At 42.0% G+C, this 18,074-nt stretch overlaps 1 protein-coding gene across 2 annotated transcripts; it reads right to left on the minus strand.

Annotated features, from left to right (window-relative positions):
• Nucleotides 1-4,266: 4,266 nt before the first annotated feature.
• On the minus strand, nt 4,267-14,553 carry KLF6 (Kruppel like factor 6). Of its 2 annotated transcripts, none has more exons than XM_040548177.1 (4): nt 14,011-14,553; nt 10,699-11,272; nt 8,844-8,967; nt 4,267-8,417 (listed from the first exon to the last, which is right to left on the minus strand). In XM_040548177.1, the coding sequence occupies exons 1-4, from the start codon at nt 14,110-14,112 to the stop codon at nt 8,366-8,368; spliced, it is 852 nt and encodes a 283-aa protein (XP_040404111.1). In that variant the 5' UTR covers nt 14,113-14,553; the 3' UTR covers nt 4,267-8,365. The 2 variants fall into 2 exon arrangements, with proteins under 2 accessions (XP_040404111.1, XP_040404112.1); XM_040548178.1 differs by having other exon boundaries at nt 10,885-11,272; nt 14,011-14,510.
• Between the last annotated feature and the right edge of the window lie 3,521 nt (nt 14,554-18,074).

The following is an 18,074-nucleotide window of genomic DNA, read 5'->3' on the forward strand; positions in this document are numbered from 1 at the left end:
ATGCCTCTCTCTTCTGCTTGATTAAAGATAATAAGGGACAAGTGACTGACAACCCTTTGAGGCAGGGTGGTTTCTGGAGATAACTAAGGGTTGGATTTGTATAATCATATTTATATTTAGGATTTGATTAGGTTTTGCTTTATAATTCTTGCTATATTTTTAGTTTAGCTTGCTGAACATTAGAGCAGCCCTCTCTCCAGTGACCAGTCTAATACCTCCTAAGCCCCACAAGGGGATGTTGGGACACTAAAGACCATCAATCCTTATGAATAATGCATCTATTTCCTACTGAGGCTCAAATTCCATTAATATTATAACATTATTACATCTCTTATTTACTCTTTTCTATCTGTGGGATTAAAGATTAATTATTAATATTTTTTTTTTCAAATTAAGGAGAAATCTCAGTACATACAAACATTTCAGATAGAATATACCGAGCTTATTGCCAGAAGAAGAAAGTAAGAAATTGAAAGTAAAATCACGAAATGACAAGAAATATCCCAGCTCCATGAAACAGGGATGGGCATTACAAGATCACACCTAAAGATGCTCACTGAAATGCATTGAAACCCAGTGTTCTGCATGGTGATTTCTCATCCTGGTGGCCAGGGTGAGTCCATCTGTGAAAGGCAGACGGGATTGAACGGAATTATGGTAAAATATCAACAGTATTATCTGTCTGACTGGGAAAAGGAAAACCACTGAGATGATCAGACCAGTTCGCAGAACTGCTTTCTCTCTCTCTACATGTGAGTAATTCCAAATGTGCCGTGGTCTAATTAGGCAGAGCCTGGATGAGTAGCCTCTCTCCCTGTAGGATCACCACGAAGACCTCAGCCTCCTCTGGATGTTTGACTACAACCGTTAATACTTCTACTGCTGATAAATAATTAATTACAGTGAGGATCTATTAAAATCCTGTTGCCCTCAATGTCCTCTTCATAGTTAGCAAAAGCAAATAAAAGAAAACTTAGAAGACTGAGTAACTTGCATAGTGAAGCTTGGAAATGAACAATAGTCTTTGACTATCTGTGCAGGTTCAAAGATAAATCTTATAAATTAAATAACATACTGTAAGATGAAGTGCATAAAATTCAGAAAAATACAGCTTTGCATGAGTAACTAGATTTTTTGATATACTCAGTATCAAATCAAAAAAGTAGCACAATACAGGAAAAAAAAATATGTTACTGTATCCAGTGCAGATCTGCTACCTTCCTGAATTATTACTGAAGTGTTTGTTATGTTACAGAATTTTGTAAATACATCATCTTCCCCAGCCTGGTTGGATAATTTGCCTTTGTCCAGAACTGACCACACATTCTGCTTCTGAAATGCACAGAGGCAATAAAAGGAAGATGGAGGTTTAGCAAGTGAGGCACTGAGGGACTAATATTCAGCAATGCTAATTCCAGCTAAATTTATATTGTATTGAAAGAAAGTGCTGTTAAAGAACAGCTTGGCTTACATCAAGACATGTGGTTACCAGATTACTTTCTATCTCCGCTCAAAAACATTTAGAGAATTTCTCATTAAAATTATTTAAAGTGAAACAAGTCAAATAAATCTACTTAAACATGTTGTTGCACTGCCTCATTTGTGCTGAAAAAATGTTGCTTGTTTTTTACCTTCTATTTTAACTGTACGTGCGAGGCTTTACTTGCCCATTAACAAAATGCATCACCTCCCAATTGCTTTCTATACCCCCTTAAATGTTAAACATAAACACATATACCATCTGTTTCCTATCATGACACCAATCCAAAATGGCTGCACTAGACACCTCCGCATAATAGATCATCTTAAAACACCTTAGCGGCTTTGTTTTATGGAATTATTTTTCCTGTGACAAATTATAAACCTATATTTCAAGAACACGACCAAGCTGTAGCCTCCATTACAGTTTTGGAATAGTTTTTCCTTATTTTAACAAAATGTGCTGGCTTGTGTCTGATGCAGCACTTTTTTTAAAGCCATAGGCCACCTTTGTTGCTATGGTATCCTACAAATCCAGTTAATTTCTTCAGTTATTAATTCTCGGCTAGTAGTTTTTGAAGCATTCAGATTGAAAACATTACAGTTGAAGGCAATCACTGCTGTAACCTACAAAATGATTATGTAGCTGTTGTGTAACTGAAACTGCATTGCAAATTGCAAGTGTTTATCATCAGTCTGCAATCAAAAATAAATTTCAGCAAAAAAAAATCATATTTCTGTTAAAAAAAATCATTTCTGTAATGCTTGCACTTGTAAACTCCAGCTATCAAATGTTCATGGGAAATTGATAAAATACAGTCATAAATGTCATTGAATCAAAATTTGGTTTTGAACAGATTTCAAATCTACCTCCTCCTCAGGTTCAGCTCTATGGAAAAATGACTGTGTCTGAAGCCAGTTGAATTCAGTGAGGAATTTCTCCTTGACTTAAATGAGCTTTTGACCAAGGCCTCACAATATTAATGCAGCAACCTGCAAACCCTTATTTCCCAGGGTACCTCCAATGAATCCTAGACTGATTAAACCTCTGTAGACCTATGTGCAAAAGCAATACTCCATCTGCTCATTCTCCCTTATATGTAAGAGCTCAAATGGTTATGAGACAGTATTGCTACAAGTTTGATCAAAAATAAATGTCATATACCTAGGGACCATGAATAAGGGATGAAACAGCCAGTGTAAAGGGTAAAAGAGATAAAGGGAAAAAAAATAAAGATACTATTGCCTTGGATTTCATAATCTCAGTGGAGTTTCTTGCCATGTCAGAGGCTTTATTTAAGAAGTACCTGTTAATGCCTCATGGCTACTTGATCCCATAGGATGAAGCAAAAGCAGGCAGACTTCTACAGAGGTACAGGCTGCTAGGTATCTTGTCGCCAGAAATAAAGAACTGATGTATTGGTTCCATTGCCTGCCTTATAAACTGATAATACCTGAGGAAGCAAAGCTGGAGAGCTTGAGGAAGAGGTGTTGCAGAGCTTTCTTTTCCAAACCATTTTATCTCCAATGAATTCTTGAAGAATGGAGGAACAAGGAGGGAACGTAATTCCTTTTACACTTTTAAAGGCAGAGGGCAAACCTTCTTTACCTGTCACCCCTGTTCCTGTGTAGTTAGAGCTCCCTTTACCTGAACTCTTCTCTACATGCAAGGTTAAGGAGACCTCCAATTGATGGAGCATGGACCTTTCCTCTTATTGAAGGTCATCTCTCTCTGTTGTGAGAATATGTGATATTACATACTCCTTTGGGGATGTATAAATAACACTCAGCTACTTTTTGAAACAGTCACCATAGTGTTTTTCCTTCTTCTTGTCTGTAATTTCTCTACTGTCATTTGTGCGATTTACAGAGGTTGTTTTTATTCCTCTGAGCTTTCAGTGCAATTAAAGAAAATAAAGAGTGAATGCTCAAGTAGTTGAGAAGAATGAGCGAGGAAAAAGACAAATACAAAGGCAGAGGTACTGTAAACAACTTCTAAAGAGGAAAGGATAAAATACAGTTTGTCTTCAACATGCTTTCACAGGCACAAATCTAGATTCAGCTTGTGACAATTCATAATATGGTTTAGAGGGGGAGAGATGGCAACATTTAGACAATATGAACATCCAATTTAAGAAAATAACAAACATTTGTCTATTGTGAACTTTAAAGTCATCTGTACTTACAATAAATATGGTCATTCAAATAAGTTGGTAAACTGCGATTTGCCCTACTTGCACTGACCACTTTTATACCAGGATTTTTTCACACCCGAGGAAAAAAAAATAAAAACAGGTTCTGTTTGGGGATTTTGACTGTTTCATCTTGACCTTTGAGTGCATGTAAGTGTGCCTAAGTGCACAAACATGCTGTATCTGACCTCTATAGTAAGAAGCTAACATGTTGGCTTAGAAGCTCTGTCCTTTTTTTCACTTTGTCAACCTCCCTTGAATTTGTTGAAACTTGCTGAGGCTAGTCATCAATGTCTGCACTCTGTCTAAGCCACCTGACATTTTCACTCTTAAATTCACACCCCTTCCCATTTGCTCTGGGTTTCAAAACCTGGAATTAAGCAAGTCTGCAGTAGATGTACATGTTGAAATGCACTAACCCTGAAATGGCTATTGCTTTCTTCTTTGCCGTTTCCTTGTTGCTCAATATCTCTGTCACTAGCATTTTTTTGTGAACACCCCCCTTTTTTTTTTTTTCAGTACAATCTGAAAAGAGGGGAGTGGAATATCAATAACATCCGTAACAGTGGAATTATTGGGCCTTTTTTTTTTTTTGGTTTGTTTTAAGGTACGGTAAGACACAGCCCTAGAGGACACACACCCAGTAAACCGACAAAAATTTGCCAGTCCTTGTTCTGCATTACACACCCATTGAACATTTTGGGTGGAGAACCCCCAAGGTCAAGCTCAGTTCTTCAAAAATATTTCCATTTCTACCTTGTATACAGATGAGAAGGCAAAATGTCACAATCCCTAAATCTCCATAGCCTTTATTATTTCTGTTGCAACTGCGACTGAGTTTCCCAGAACAGGTTTCATTGTGCGAGATACTGGAAGCAATAAAATGTGGTATCTCCCTCTCATTACAGATCAGGATTTTGTTTAAATTGCCATTTTCCTTGCCCATACAGAGGCATATTGTCTGCTTACCAGCCCACTGCAAAGCTGAGGTAGGTGGCAAGGGTCTCTCCCACCTACCCCTTCCACCTCAGTTTGAACTTATTCATTCTTTTTTCTGCTTCATTTTTAGAACATTTCTAATTTTAAACCATGAGCACTCAAACCCTGTGAACTCAATTCACATGTTTAAAGTCAGTTTCTCAGCGTGTAACTTTGCTATTCCTGCCAATGGTTTTTCTCGATGCTTAAGGGACTTTTAACACAACCCTGAGCGAAGCAGAAGCCACAAGGCAACATAAAACAAATTCTGCATGCGTCCAAAGTCAGTGTACATGCCTGTCATGCTTTGAAGAGGCATTGTTCCGAAAAAATGCTGTTCATATAGAGGCTTGCAGTTGGCTGGCTGAATGTTACCAGCATATGGATCAGGTCAGCCCCACGGCAGGCTCGGATCTATGCATGTAGACCAGGCAGGCTTCACGTGGTTCCTTCCCCCAGCTGCGCCTTGGAGGTTTTGGGCTTGGTTTCTCAGTGATGGGACAGCTCAGAGGCCCATAGCCAGCTGGAGTAGTTATGGGTAGGTGCTTCTAGGCCAGCCATCTCCTTTCTGTTTATTTCCTTCACTTTAAATGCCCCCTGAATCTCATTTCCCACATGCATTCACCTCTTCAGAACAAGCGATTTGGAATAAAGGTGCAGTCTTGTAGTAAAAATCGTGTAAAAAACTATTTATTCCGCTGAGAACAGAAGTTGAATCAACAACAGCTTTTCAGATATGGAAGATATGTTCCTACTGCCAAAGTTATTTTCTCACCAGCGCTTGTCTTCCACGAAGTGACCTGACCCAAAGATATTTGCACGTGAGATCAGACGGCTCAAGAGAAGGCATCAACGTAGTATTTGACATTGGTATGTATGCCTTCAGAGATGCGAAAGATGAAGCCAGACACATGATGCTGATAAGAATTTCTTTTTATGTTATTCCAATAAAAAATACATTCATACAGAAATATAACAATCTTGCAAAAAACAATTTCAAATAAAATCTTGTAAAACAAAATTTTTACAAAAATCTTACAAAGAGATTCTTTAGATAACAGGGTGCTTCAAAAACAAAAAAAGAAATTTCACTAATAGAAACTTTTTCTTCTTAAATTTCAAGCAAAAATGTTTTTTTTTTTATTTTTATTTTTTATTTTTCAGCTTGATTGAGGCTCAGTTATCACCTGAACAAAATGTACTTGCTTATTAAGAAAATTACAGGCATTTGACATATGGCACACAGCCCCACCCCATCCACACAAGTCTGATGGTATTTCACAATTGAGACAAGCCAGTGCAAGTTTAATGTTTGGTTTTTTGTTTGTTTGTTTGGGGTTATTTTATTTTTTTTTGCTTTTGTTTACTTTCTTATTTTTCAGAAGTATGGCTAAGCCAAGGACATTGCAAACAAGGAGTTTAAAAAAAAAAAAACAACATCTAAATAGAAATCCATTTATCCTCTTTTGTTTCGGGGGGGGGGAAAAAAAGTGCATTTTCAGGCAATTTAAAACAAAAATGAAATGAGAATGATTTAAGCCTGCATGTTCCTTAGAACCAGATCACTTGCATATACTTTTTCCTAAACCACTTATCTACATACATTTCCAGGAAGATATACCAAAATATTAGCATAGTAAGCAAGACCAATAATAAATAGAAAAAAGAAACAGATCACGTGTTTCATTGCATCAACTGTAGTGAGCTGGTTTAAAAAAAATAAAAATACTGCTTTTGGACAGACTATTTCTATTCTAGGAAAAAACAGTCTTTGTTTTAGCTGAACTATGCAAAATTAGAGCTCAACCACCACAACAACTAGCTCACTCACAGGTCCTCCCATAAGCCAGAAGGCCAAAATATGAGTGTACTTCATCTGCACACAGCTAATATTCTTTTAGCATGCCAATACTCAGTTCATATCATTCTTAAATGGCCACAGATACGCTCTTCCAGACAACCTAATAACTACAAAACACAGTCAGCAGTCTGAGAAGAACTGAATGCCAACAAAGCCTTTAGCATAGCATTAAGCTAAAGGTAAAGCCTCTAAAAATGCTAGATTTTAATAACTGTATCTTTCATTTCTTTGTCTCCTTAATGAACATATTGGGGGGGGAGGGGATATTTTGACGGGCTGTGGCATTTTCTAGCTATGTGTTCTAATTTTTTTTCCTTTTAAAAAAAATATTTATATATTATCTATATATATACACACATACACAGACTGTACACACAAATATACATACACAATTATTTTTCTGCCCACTTTTAAAAAAAAAAGTAATATAGTTTCTTTCTGTATGACCAACAGATAGCTAGATATATAGATGTGAAACTTGTGCCTTTTAAGCAAATACATCTTTTAATACTTCTGTATCTTTAATATGTATGAAAACTTGACATATTAAGTACAGTTGGGGTGTGTATATACACAGTTGTTGTGCAAGGTCAATATAAAAAAAAGTCTCAAGGTGACAGAACTGGTCAGGTATTCAATTGGCATATGCATTATACTGTAACACAGTCAAATTGTCTAAGTTAAACAAATACTGTACTGACATGAATGACTTTTCTCTATATTTGTCTTTGTAAAGGAGGACCCTGGAAGTAACCTTTTTTTCCCCTCATATTATACATTTGATACAGTACAATGCCAGGTGAAAAGAGAGCCTTAATAAAGCATGCATCACCCATACCCCTGTATAAGACCCCCTACAAGAGAAGGTCACTTGCATAAGGCACCATTATTAAGGTCAACAGTGCATTAACAGCTAGAAAACCAGAAGTTAGTCCTCAAGGCATAAATAAGAGAAAAATTAGCTGCATGAGAAAAATCAGTTTCTAACCAATAGTGGTTTTATCCACCCAACAGAAAAAATTATTCATGTTCCATACATTATGTAACATTAGACCAATTGTATTTTAGCTGCTCTTAACTGGAATCAAAACTGCAGTCCTGATTAAAGAATGGAAAAGCATATAGTTCCCCAGAACCATGCAATAACCTTTGTATTATAATGAAAAGTTATAGTTGTGTTACATTTGTAAATACACAGCTTATACAATGGATTACAAATGAGCTCTGTAGCAAGTAAAACAAGCTACTTGACACATTGCACGTTTAATAGCTGCACCAGACACCTAAAGCTCCTCTCACACAGGAACGGGGAGGTCCCCATCTCTATTCTGGCATCCTGACTCTTTTTATTCCCCCCTTCCCCTCTCTGTTTTCCCTCGAAAAAGGTGCAGACACCCCTCCCCCCACCCCTTGGAAATGATTGGTGGTCGTCCCATCTCACAAGATATTCCTCACATACAAGACATTCAGACTATTCTTTTTCTCTTACAGTTATAAAACAACCACAAGAAAAAAAATGTGCCTCAGCATACAGTCGTCAATAGATCCTCATAGCACACAGTCGCCCAATCATTGACATTCTCAGTGCACATGCTCACGGCAAAAGGCTTAGGAGCCACTCAGAAGGTTAGATACCAGTGTATGAGTCCAGGAAACCCCAAACATCACGCACCACGGTTGCTATGCCGTTTCTTACATGACTTATTAGCCCTCAAAAGACCTTCAAGGAAGAGAGGTCCTGGAGGCAACTGGGTAGGGTGCAAAATGGCATGCTTTGGCTGGAACACGCATCCCTCTGCTCAAGGCTCTTCAACCTTGACGCCTCTTAGCCCATAGGATTCACCTCGTGACCCACTCAGAGGTGTCTCTTCATGTGAAGGGCCAGGTGGTCGGACCTGGAAAAACACCTGCAAGGAAAGAGAAAGATGGCGTGTTAGATGAGGGTTGGGTGCACTCATGGCACATTTTATGAGGTCAAGATTCCTCCGTGCTCTGCAGCTCCATACCGCGGCTGGGGGAGGAGGGATGGGGCAATCCTGGAGACACTGGAGCACTCAAGGCATCCCCATGCACCTGGGTGCTCTGCAGGTAGGTGGTAGCACTGGGGATTTCACAACACTAATCTGCACCATCAGGCTACAAACTATATCCAGGTGATTAGTAAAACATTTTTTTTCCCCACTACGAAGACGTAATAATCCCTTAAAAATACTAGACGCAATTGTGTCCCCAAGCGATTCCTTCACAAATGAACCTTGTGAAAGGCAGCCTAGACTCACTTTCCAGCAAGTGTTAAAAATAACTATTTTAAAAGGTGCATTTCAGTCGCATACCTGTCACAGTGACTACATTTAAAAGGCTTGGCACCAGTGTGCTTTCTGAAGTGTCTGGTTAATTCATCACTTCTTGCAAAACGCCACTCACACCCTTCCCATGAACATCTGTAAGGCTTTTCCCCTACAAAGAAAGCAGATTATATGTTAGTCACGACTTCATTCAAACAAAGATCGGTGCTATCCCATTCATTTTCTATGTAAACCTCCTCCACCCCCTAAAGACAGTCAATTTTATTTAACATATCTGAATGCTTCAGAACATGCAGGCAAAGAAGGCAAAATTCATCCACCTGATTCCTACTTAACTATTGTGCTGCAACAGCACATCAAATAATCTCATTCTTGTTACAAAAAGCGATTAAACAGGTTCTCAGGAAACAAAGAAATCCAACCTTGTACCATTCCTGTTCATCTGTAATAGCACCCTGACTCCCAAACAGGTAGCATGGAACTCATGAAGGTGATTAAAGACAGCGCAGCTAGGCACCCAGATGCAATTAGGCTACTGTATTGCATCAAAGTCCTCTGTCACTCACTCATCTGTATAACATGCAACCTCCTTCTGCTGAGCTACATTTTCTTGGAAAAGCCTGCACAGCACTTTGAACATTGCTATTTTAGCATTCAAGAAATACCACTTCCATTCACAGGAACGTTCTCAGCCAGACAGCACCGGGACAACAGTTCTGCAATACTTCTGAGGCCGGCAGCTATTTATGTCTGCTCAACCACCACGGTTTCAGTGGAAGTTGTTCTTTCCTCTCAAAATAATCTCGTTTTATCGGACTTCTGCCTGACAATGGGAGCATCCAAGCTTGCTCAGACTTCCCATAAAAGCCACAAAATGCTGAGCCCATGAGTCAAAACAGGATCTCTTCCGTGAATTCTCTTTCCACATCATGGGGAAAAAAAACTGCATAGGTCTTTGGATTTGCACACCAAGAACGCCAAACCAATTCCTCACATTAAGCGATGACTACTGAGCCAAGGCAGAGCTCTATACATCTAACTGCTATCATAAAAAGATGTTGAATATTAATACTCAAACAAGCAAATCAGCATGCTACTTCAACCATAAAATATTTAGAAAAGTCCTGAAGTGTCTACCTTCCTCACTTTCTTTCCCAATAACACACAGGATTATTTTTTTTTCCATTCAGATTCCATAACAATAAAATGCTGTGTCTCAGTATTTTGGGATAAAATTATACAGTCAGTCATACATTTGCAAGTCCAATTAGGCAGATATATTAGAAGAACTACAACGCGCCACGGCTTTCCAAGATTTTTGCTGACACAATGGCACACAAAACTGTTAAATTATTTACAACTATAGCTGTACTTTATATAATCAAGGCCTTGGGATGTCTGGTTGAATAGACCCAATGTACAGTGGACCATGAAGACAGGCTCTTATACTACTTTGCGATCCTGATCCATCCAGCTTTTGGATATGCCATTCCTTTTTTTTTTTTTTTTTTCTCCTCAAGAAAGTCTCAGTTAGCTTTTGCTTTGGAAATAAATTGTGAACAGAGGTATAGCGTCTCTTCTGGCTAGCGAGTGCTTCCGAAGACCACATGCCTCTGCAGTTTCCCAAGGATTGCCTAGTTAAACGAGTGGCTCATATTTGCTATGACAGCAGACTCATCCACAGCCAACTGCCTTGGCTTCAGCCGGCTTACGAAGAGAATGAGGAAGTGATGTCGCCCATGCTGGTAAGCCTCTCGCACTATTACATCATCTCTCCAAACCTGGGCTCCCACCCAGCGATTGTGTAAGGCCGTGACACCACCACCGTCAGGGGTATTCCCTGCAGTACTTGCCAACTCTTAACAAGCATTCGGTTACTAACCTGTATGAGTACGCTGATGTGCTTTCAGATGTGAACTTTTGGTGTAAACTTTCCTGCAACCGTTAAAGTGACACCTGTGAACACGCCTTCTGCCATCTGGCGAGGTGTCACCATTGGCGGGTGTACCTTTTTCTGCAGTCTTTCCAGCGGTACCGGTACGAATTTTCCCCGGTGAATGCAACTCACCCGGCGTACAATTCCATAGCTGGGAAGAAGGCTCCTTGCTCAGCTCAGGAGACGAAGGAGGAGTGGAAGTGACAGATGAACTCAAGTTTCCTGAACTGGCTAAAACATCGCTTATAGGGTCAGAGGTAAACTTGGTCGTGGGCGAGAGCTCCTCAGAGCTGTCCGAAGATTCACTGCTCACGTCAGAATTCAAACTGTTGGTCTCTAAGTTCTGACTAGTAGGGCTGTCCTCTTTTGGGACACACGTGCTCTTCAGTTCAGATTCCTCCTTTTTCTCACGTGCCAGAATAATTTTGGTCCAGAGATCCTCTTGGCTATCAAATTTGATTTCAGATGCAGATACGTAACAGGGTTCGCTTTGAAGATACCGTTCCAGCTCCAAACACGTCTAGGTGAAAGAGAGGGAGAAAAAAGAGGAAAGTTACAAGCTGGTTCAAAATAAACCCAATTGTATTTTACACTTCAAAAAGCATGCAGGAATGTAGTATGTTCGATTTGAGGTTTCTAGGTTCAAAACAAATTAAAGGCTCCTCCAGCCGTAACTAGGTGACTGTTACGATGAAAAGAAATCGCTTCTCAAGACCTGGGCAGGAGTTCAAACACACAGCTGAAGGTGCAAGTCAGCTTGGGTTTGCAAAATGGCATTCGAATGAGTCACTCAAATTATCATCGCTCTCATCATAAAAATCTGTGTTTTAGCAGGCTGACGTTGAAAAGGGACCATAGAGAGCCACAACAAATAATTACACTTCACTCTCGCACCCTGCCTAATGTCAAGTTGTTTTGCATCTCCCTCACACAAACACGAGGCTGAAGGGACCCGGGCAAACACAATGTGCTCTGACAGGCAGCTAAAGCCCGAACACCGTGTCAGAAAACAAAGCCACATTTCAGCATGGCTGCGGAGCTGCCGGCCCGTCTTCTGGGGCCATCAATGGAGCAGCAGACGTCCTCCCATTTCCTGTGCATGAGAACGCTGCATGCTCGACTTTCAAAGAATGTCATTTCCAAGCGTATTGGCATGCACGCCACATAGCTCGGGCTGCTCCCCTGCACGGTTAGAGGAACAAGGGGGGGAACTTCGGTGACAGAAGAGAGGGGAGAAAAAAGTTCCCGAATAGAAATGTCCTATTCTATAGGATGCAAAACGGGAAATTACTCTGAGGTCCTGCTGGGAGTCCCACAATGAACAAGAACTTTATCTACTGGCCAAGAGTGCAACTGTATGAGTCATCGCTCGCTTTCTTTCACGCAATGCCAAAGGAGACTTCCTTTTAAAATCCTGTCCATCTGCCAAGAAAGTACTCTGTTCAAATATACATGCAACAGTACATGGACAACTTCCCCCCCCCCCCCCCCCCCAGCCGCATTCCTCTCCACTCCATGAAACGAAACAAAACAAAAAACAAAACCACCCTAAATGGGTGAAGCTGCGGTTTTCAATTTCAATTACCCTGCTGACTTTCTAGCCATTTGCAGAGGAGAACAAAAAAGGGTACGAACTGTTATGGCAACAAGCTGATGTTTTGGGATTATTCTTTCCACTATAGGAAACGATCCATATGGAAGCGTTACACAGAAAAAAAAAAGGACACACCAAGTTTCCATACCAAACTCTACTTATTTTAGCAAGATCATCCCTTCCCAGCCCGGTAGCAAAACCTGATCCCAAAAGCCACACATTCCCCTCACAGCCCCTTCCCATCTGCCTCCCGTCTCCCCCAGTAAACTAGGTCACATGTTGTGACCAGGCCAGGAGCGAGGGCAAAAATGGGGGGGAAAAAACAACACAAAAACAACAAAACAAGATGAAAACAACCCCGGCGCTGCACACGGCGTTTAGGTATTTGCCTGTAATTAGATAACTGGTTTGCAACGCACATTGACAACAAAAAAGGGTTTCGATAGGGACGACACAATAGTGTATTGATTTTCCGAGAAAACAGAAGGGAAGGGGGGGGGGGGGGGAAGCATTTATTAAGATCTTTTTAAACTTTAATATTCCCGGCTAATTTAAATTCCTCATTAGGTAGATTATAGTAATGGGGACCGGAGCGAAGCTCTCTCTATCTCTCTCTCTGAGTTTAAATGCCTCTGAAGGCTACTGGGAAAGAGGGCTGGCCCCTTGCCAAAAACCCAAATGCCTGAAGGAAACTACTTAGCTCCATTTCAATCACGTACTATGAGGCTGCCTCTTTGAAAGGGGAAGGGGGGAGGGAAGGAAAAAAAATATGAAATAAAATATAAGGGGTGGGGGGTGATTGCATACAATCAGGAGGCATGTGAAGGCTGTAACACTTTGCATCTTTGCATTTCAACCTTCTTGGGTAGGCTCCTTGGCCCCGCCGGCAGGTACCGGCTGTGGTCCCCGTCGCCCCCCGGAGCGGGGCTGTCAGCGGAGCCCCCCGCTCGGAGCGGATTAGGGCGAGAAAGGAGGGAAAAGAAAAAAGGCAACGAAATATGTCCATTAAAGGGAAGGAGCCTCCGTTCTTCCTCCTTCCCCACCAAGGCAATTAGCACAAGGGGAGCGCTGTCATATGACTGACAACTCTGCAAAGCTCCCTGCGCTGGGAAATAGCTCCATTATACACATATATGTATACATTATATATATACATACACGTGTACAGATGTGCATGTACACCCGCGGATGGTTCTTCCCATCATCGCTAGGAAATAATGCATAATAATAAAAATAATAACAGCCGGGGTGGAAAGGCAGCCCGTGGCCGAGGCGGGGAGCTGGGCTGACAAGACCCAGCTGCGGAGCCCGGAGCCGGCACCGGAGCAAAACTTTTGCCCGGACCCGCTGCGGAGCTGCGGGGCCGGGGAGCTGCGGGGCCGGGCAGGGAGACGGGCAGCTCCTCGCCTTCACCTCGGGGCTCTCAAAAAATGGAAAAAATAAAAATAAAAATAAATCAAAAAACGCCGTGCAATTTAAAAGCGAAACACCTGCTTCCAAACGTCGCTAGGTATTTGTGCTCAGATCTCCCCAAACTCGCCGCTGACACTTGGTTGGTTTTTTTTTTTTTTTTTTTTTCCTCTTTCAATCCGCTCATCCTTTAATACGGCTTTAAAAAAAAAAAAAATACGACAACAACAACAACATCGACATCCTCGTTTTACCTGTTGCCAATATTCCTCCAGGGACGGCAAGGCTGAGAAGTACCCCGTGTCGTGCACAATCTGGAGTTCCTGGAAGATGCTGCACATGGGGAGCACATCCATGGCTCAAGTTGCAACAACAAAAGTCACTGCTGGTTACCAAAAACACCACGAGAGATGCCTCCTTTATGTGCGACGGGGGTGTGCCGGGGGGGTGTCAAAAACCTCAGCTCTCAGTTTCCAAGCCCCCCCCCTCTTCCTTCCAGAGAAGAAGAAAAAAAAATAATAAAAAATAAAAAATAAAAATTATTTTATATATATGGAGATATATATATATATTAATTCCTTGAGGAGCTTAGGGAGGAAAAAAGACCCGAAGTTTCATGCAAAGTTTAATCGCACGGCAAAGGCAAAGGACGGCTTTCCCGAGGCGGCCGGCGGAGGACCCTGGCGCAGGAGCGGGCTCAATATTTGCAAACACGGCGCTGCTGCGAATGCAGCCCCCTGCAAAACTTCCCCGCTCAAAGCCCGGCCCGGCCGCGCCGCCGCCCCCGCCCCCCCCCCGCGCCCGCCCCCCCTTCTCTCTCCCCCTCCCTCCCCGTCCTCCTCCTCCTCCTCTCTCCCCCCTCCCTCCCTCCCTCCCTCCCTCTCCGCCCCTCGTGATCCCGTGACACCGCCCGCTCCACCGCCGCCCAATCCCCGCCGCGCGCCCCGCGCCCCGCGTGCCAATGATGTCAGAGTCGCCCAATCGGAGCCCGGCAGGCATCGCGGCTCCTCCTGGCGTGACCGAGCCCGGCCGTGACGGCTCCCGCCATTGGCCCGATTCGAAATTCGCCCCCTCCTGATTGGAGGGCTGGGCGGCAGGCTATTTTTAGCAGGGTATATAAAGCGGGGAAGCGGCGGCTTTTTTGGGAGGGGAGGTGTGCGCTCGCGGAGCGGGCAGGAGGCGGGGGAGGGGAGGTGGCGCTGCGCTGCGCTGCCGGCGGCGGGCGCCGAGGGCGCTCCGGAGCCGCTTGCGTAGGGCGGCCGCAAGGGGCAGTGAGGCGGCCGCTGCGCTCTGTGGGGCGGAGGGGAAGGGGAGGCCAGAGGGAGCCTCACCGCAGTGTCAGGGTGCCATGGTTAGGTGTGGGCAGCCGCCATGTCGCCTCCCTGCGAGGCAGGGAGCAGGGGTTGCCCATAGCAGGCAAACTGCTGGGTCGTGAGGTCCATGTGGGCTAGGGGGTTAAGGTTTTGGGGCGATCGTTGATTGAGTGAGGGGTTTGGAAGTGTGGCAGGACCTACCCTCACACCTCCTGCCTGCCCTCACACCTCCCCTACTGGCCTGCACCTCAGTGCAGCACCCTATGCTGTGTGTGTGTCCGTCAAAAACACCATTTTGGTGTGTCAGTATCACGGCATCCTCATTCCTAACACAGCCCGTTGGTGATCCGGCTGTCTTCGTACAATGGAAAAACATTTTCTGTGGTTAGCTTTCCAAAGGACTGTCCAGCGCATGGAACAAACACTCCTAATGTCTTGCTTTTACTGAAAGACCTTTAATTTTCCGCTGATGTTTCCATCGTAATCTCTTCCCCGTTATTTCCATCTCCACACTTTTCTCTCTGTTGCTAGTTGCTTACAAATGGCAACTAACCTATTTAAAGTTTGTTCTGCCCACTGTATTCTGAGAAGTAGTGATTGTAGGAGTCAAAATGTCAAAGTCTAACTTTCCATCCCATAGCCCTTCACAAGCTGTTGATATGGCCATTTTGTAAGCATACAACTGGTGCTTCTGGTTGGGTTTTCCAATGTCTATGGAAAAAAAAGCTGAAAGTCAATTATAGCATTATTGTATGTTCAGAAAAATGAGCTAATGTTGAAGACTCAAAACATATAAATCCAGAGAACTACACTCACTTAGTAATTAGTAATTCTTTACCTGGCTTCAGAGGGCCAAACACGTGAATATGTTCCCAAAGTTACCTTGCAGACAACAGATAGTTTTGTCTACTTGTTTCCAAAACCAAATCGTCCAAAGAAAAGCATAGAAGGAAAAAGAAGTCTTTAAAATATTAACTGTACACCTAATTTGAGCCTACTTTTAGTTCTGTAGAGTGAAGTATTTTGTGGTCTGAGTTGCCATGTGGGTTCCAGTCAAATATAACCTGGTAGCATGACTGTAGAAATCCTTAGTGTTGTATAGCCAACCTGCTCCTTCTCTGGATAAGATTTTAGTTTCAAACAAAGTGACAGTGAATGTCAATATCCACACTTTTGTTTATTCACTTATTTTAAGTTTGCTTCATTTTAGCTATGCTTCATGTAACAGAGGCCTCGGCTCCTCAGGGGCTGGATGAGGTTTGTTGTGCCCATGTGGAATTCGAAGCATAAGGGTCTTGTTCGGTAGTTATCTTCAGAAGGACAGTACCTCACGGTGAAGGACAACTGGGGATACCAAATGTAAATTAGTGAAAATACAATATGAAAAAGAAAAAGAAAAGTCCTTTAACAAAATTCATTTTTAGTTGACAAGTGATGTTTTTTGCGTGCCTGCCAGTCTGTGTTTGGTTGGGCTGGATTAAGATTATTGCCAAAGGAAAAAAAATGAAGCAAATCAAAGAAAACCGTGACACAGATGTGACAATTTTGCAGTAAAAACTATTTAAGTTATAACCTGGCTTTGATTAGGCCACTATTGATGGCCATTAAAAAAAAAAAAAAAAAAAGGCATTTTTATCACTGGACATGTTAGTTCTAGGTTATAACCGTGTTAACAAATTTTAGTCTTAAATAACAAAAAGCATGAACTGAAGTCAACCCCAGATAAGAAAGAATGGGTAAGAGTGTGCAGAGTGAAGTAAACAGACATAGTGTTTTTACCCAGTATGTTTTTATCAGGAATTAAAATTAAATGATGAGTCAATAAAATGCTGTTTTTTGGGAGACTGTTGCATGGAATATAAATCAAAGGGAAAGGTACTTGTGCCAGTAGTAGCCAGGATGAACAAAAAGATGGAGTGTGAATTGAAGAGAATTTATTGTGGTCTTTTGTGGATAATAACCATGAGGACAAGTTTTAATAGGCCCCTAAATGAATGAATGAACTAGTGGGGATACTTAAAAAACATAATTTGGTCCTAATGACTTTCGTCAATCTCTATATAGGAGTAAAGTTTCAAATGTCCGTTCTGTGATATACTACTGGGATTTTTTGAATCATGAGCAAGGGTGGAATTTGTCTTGAAAACTTTAAATGAAAACATGTTTTAGGTCAAACAAACAGGCGAACTCAAATCAGTCGCTCCCTTGGGACCACACCTCTTTATTTAGACGTGCCAACCAGGGACAGCGGCAAACCTGATTTAGGGCAGAAGGCTCTTCATTGTTGGTTGTGGTGAAAGAGGCTGAAGTGCCTGTACTGAACAGGTAGGGAAGGAATAAGGCTATTCCTTGGATAAATGTCTTGCGACTGCCTTACAACTAAATCAGTATGTGTGCCCCTGCTTATGTAGAGATAGTCACAGACTTACTTTCCATCCTGGAAATGATCAGTGTATTTTTAACTATGTGTGGTCTAGGTCACTTATAAAAGTAGCAAAAATTATATAGGATTATATAGGATTACTCCAAATGCCAGTGTTCTGCCTTGCACAACAGCTTTTAAGTAGGACTGTCCACAAGTTAGGATAATCAGCCAATTTATCCCCTTAAGGTTATTGATTCACAAATACATGTAGAAAAAAAAAAAAAAAAAAAAAGCCCTGTGTGCTTTAATTTTTTGGGGGCTCATTAATTTTAATAAGGTTCTGTCTGAAAATCTATATTACCACATTAAATGCCCCACCATTCCTCTGTAGTAACAGCTTTGTCGGGGCCAGTGGAATGTTCCTGGAAAATCTGCTAGCCAGCGTAGCAGGCGACAGACGGTGTTTTCCAGGTGGGCTGAGCTCTGCGTGAGGCAGGGGGAGCACCTGTTCTGTTCTGAGAATATTCGTGCATTTTTAGAGGGCACATTATCTTGCTCTGTACCGTATTCAGGGCTCAGAGAAAGAAGAGGAGAAAACCTCCTGAAAATGTTCCGTGTGCAGGCAGATGCAGGGAGGTTA

The sequence above is a fragment of the Cygnus olor genome, chromosome 2 (genome assembly GCF_009769625.2).
Source record: "Cygnus olor isolate bCygOlo1 chromosome 2, bCygOlo1.pri.v2, whole genome shotgun sequence".
Classification (NCBI taxonomy): Eukaryota; Metazoa; Chordata; class Aves; order Anseriformes; family Anatidae; genus Cygnus; species Cygnus olor.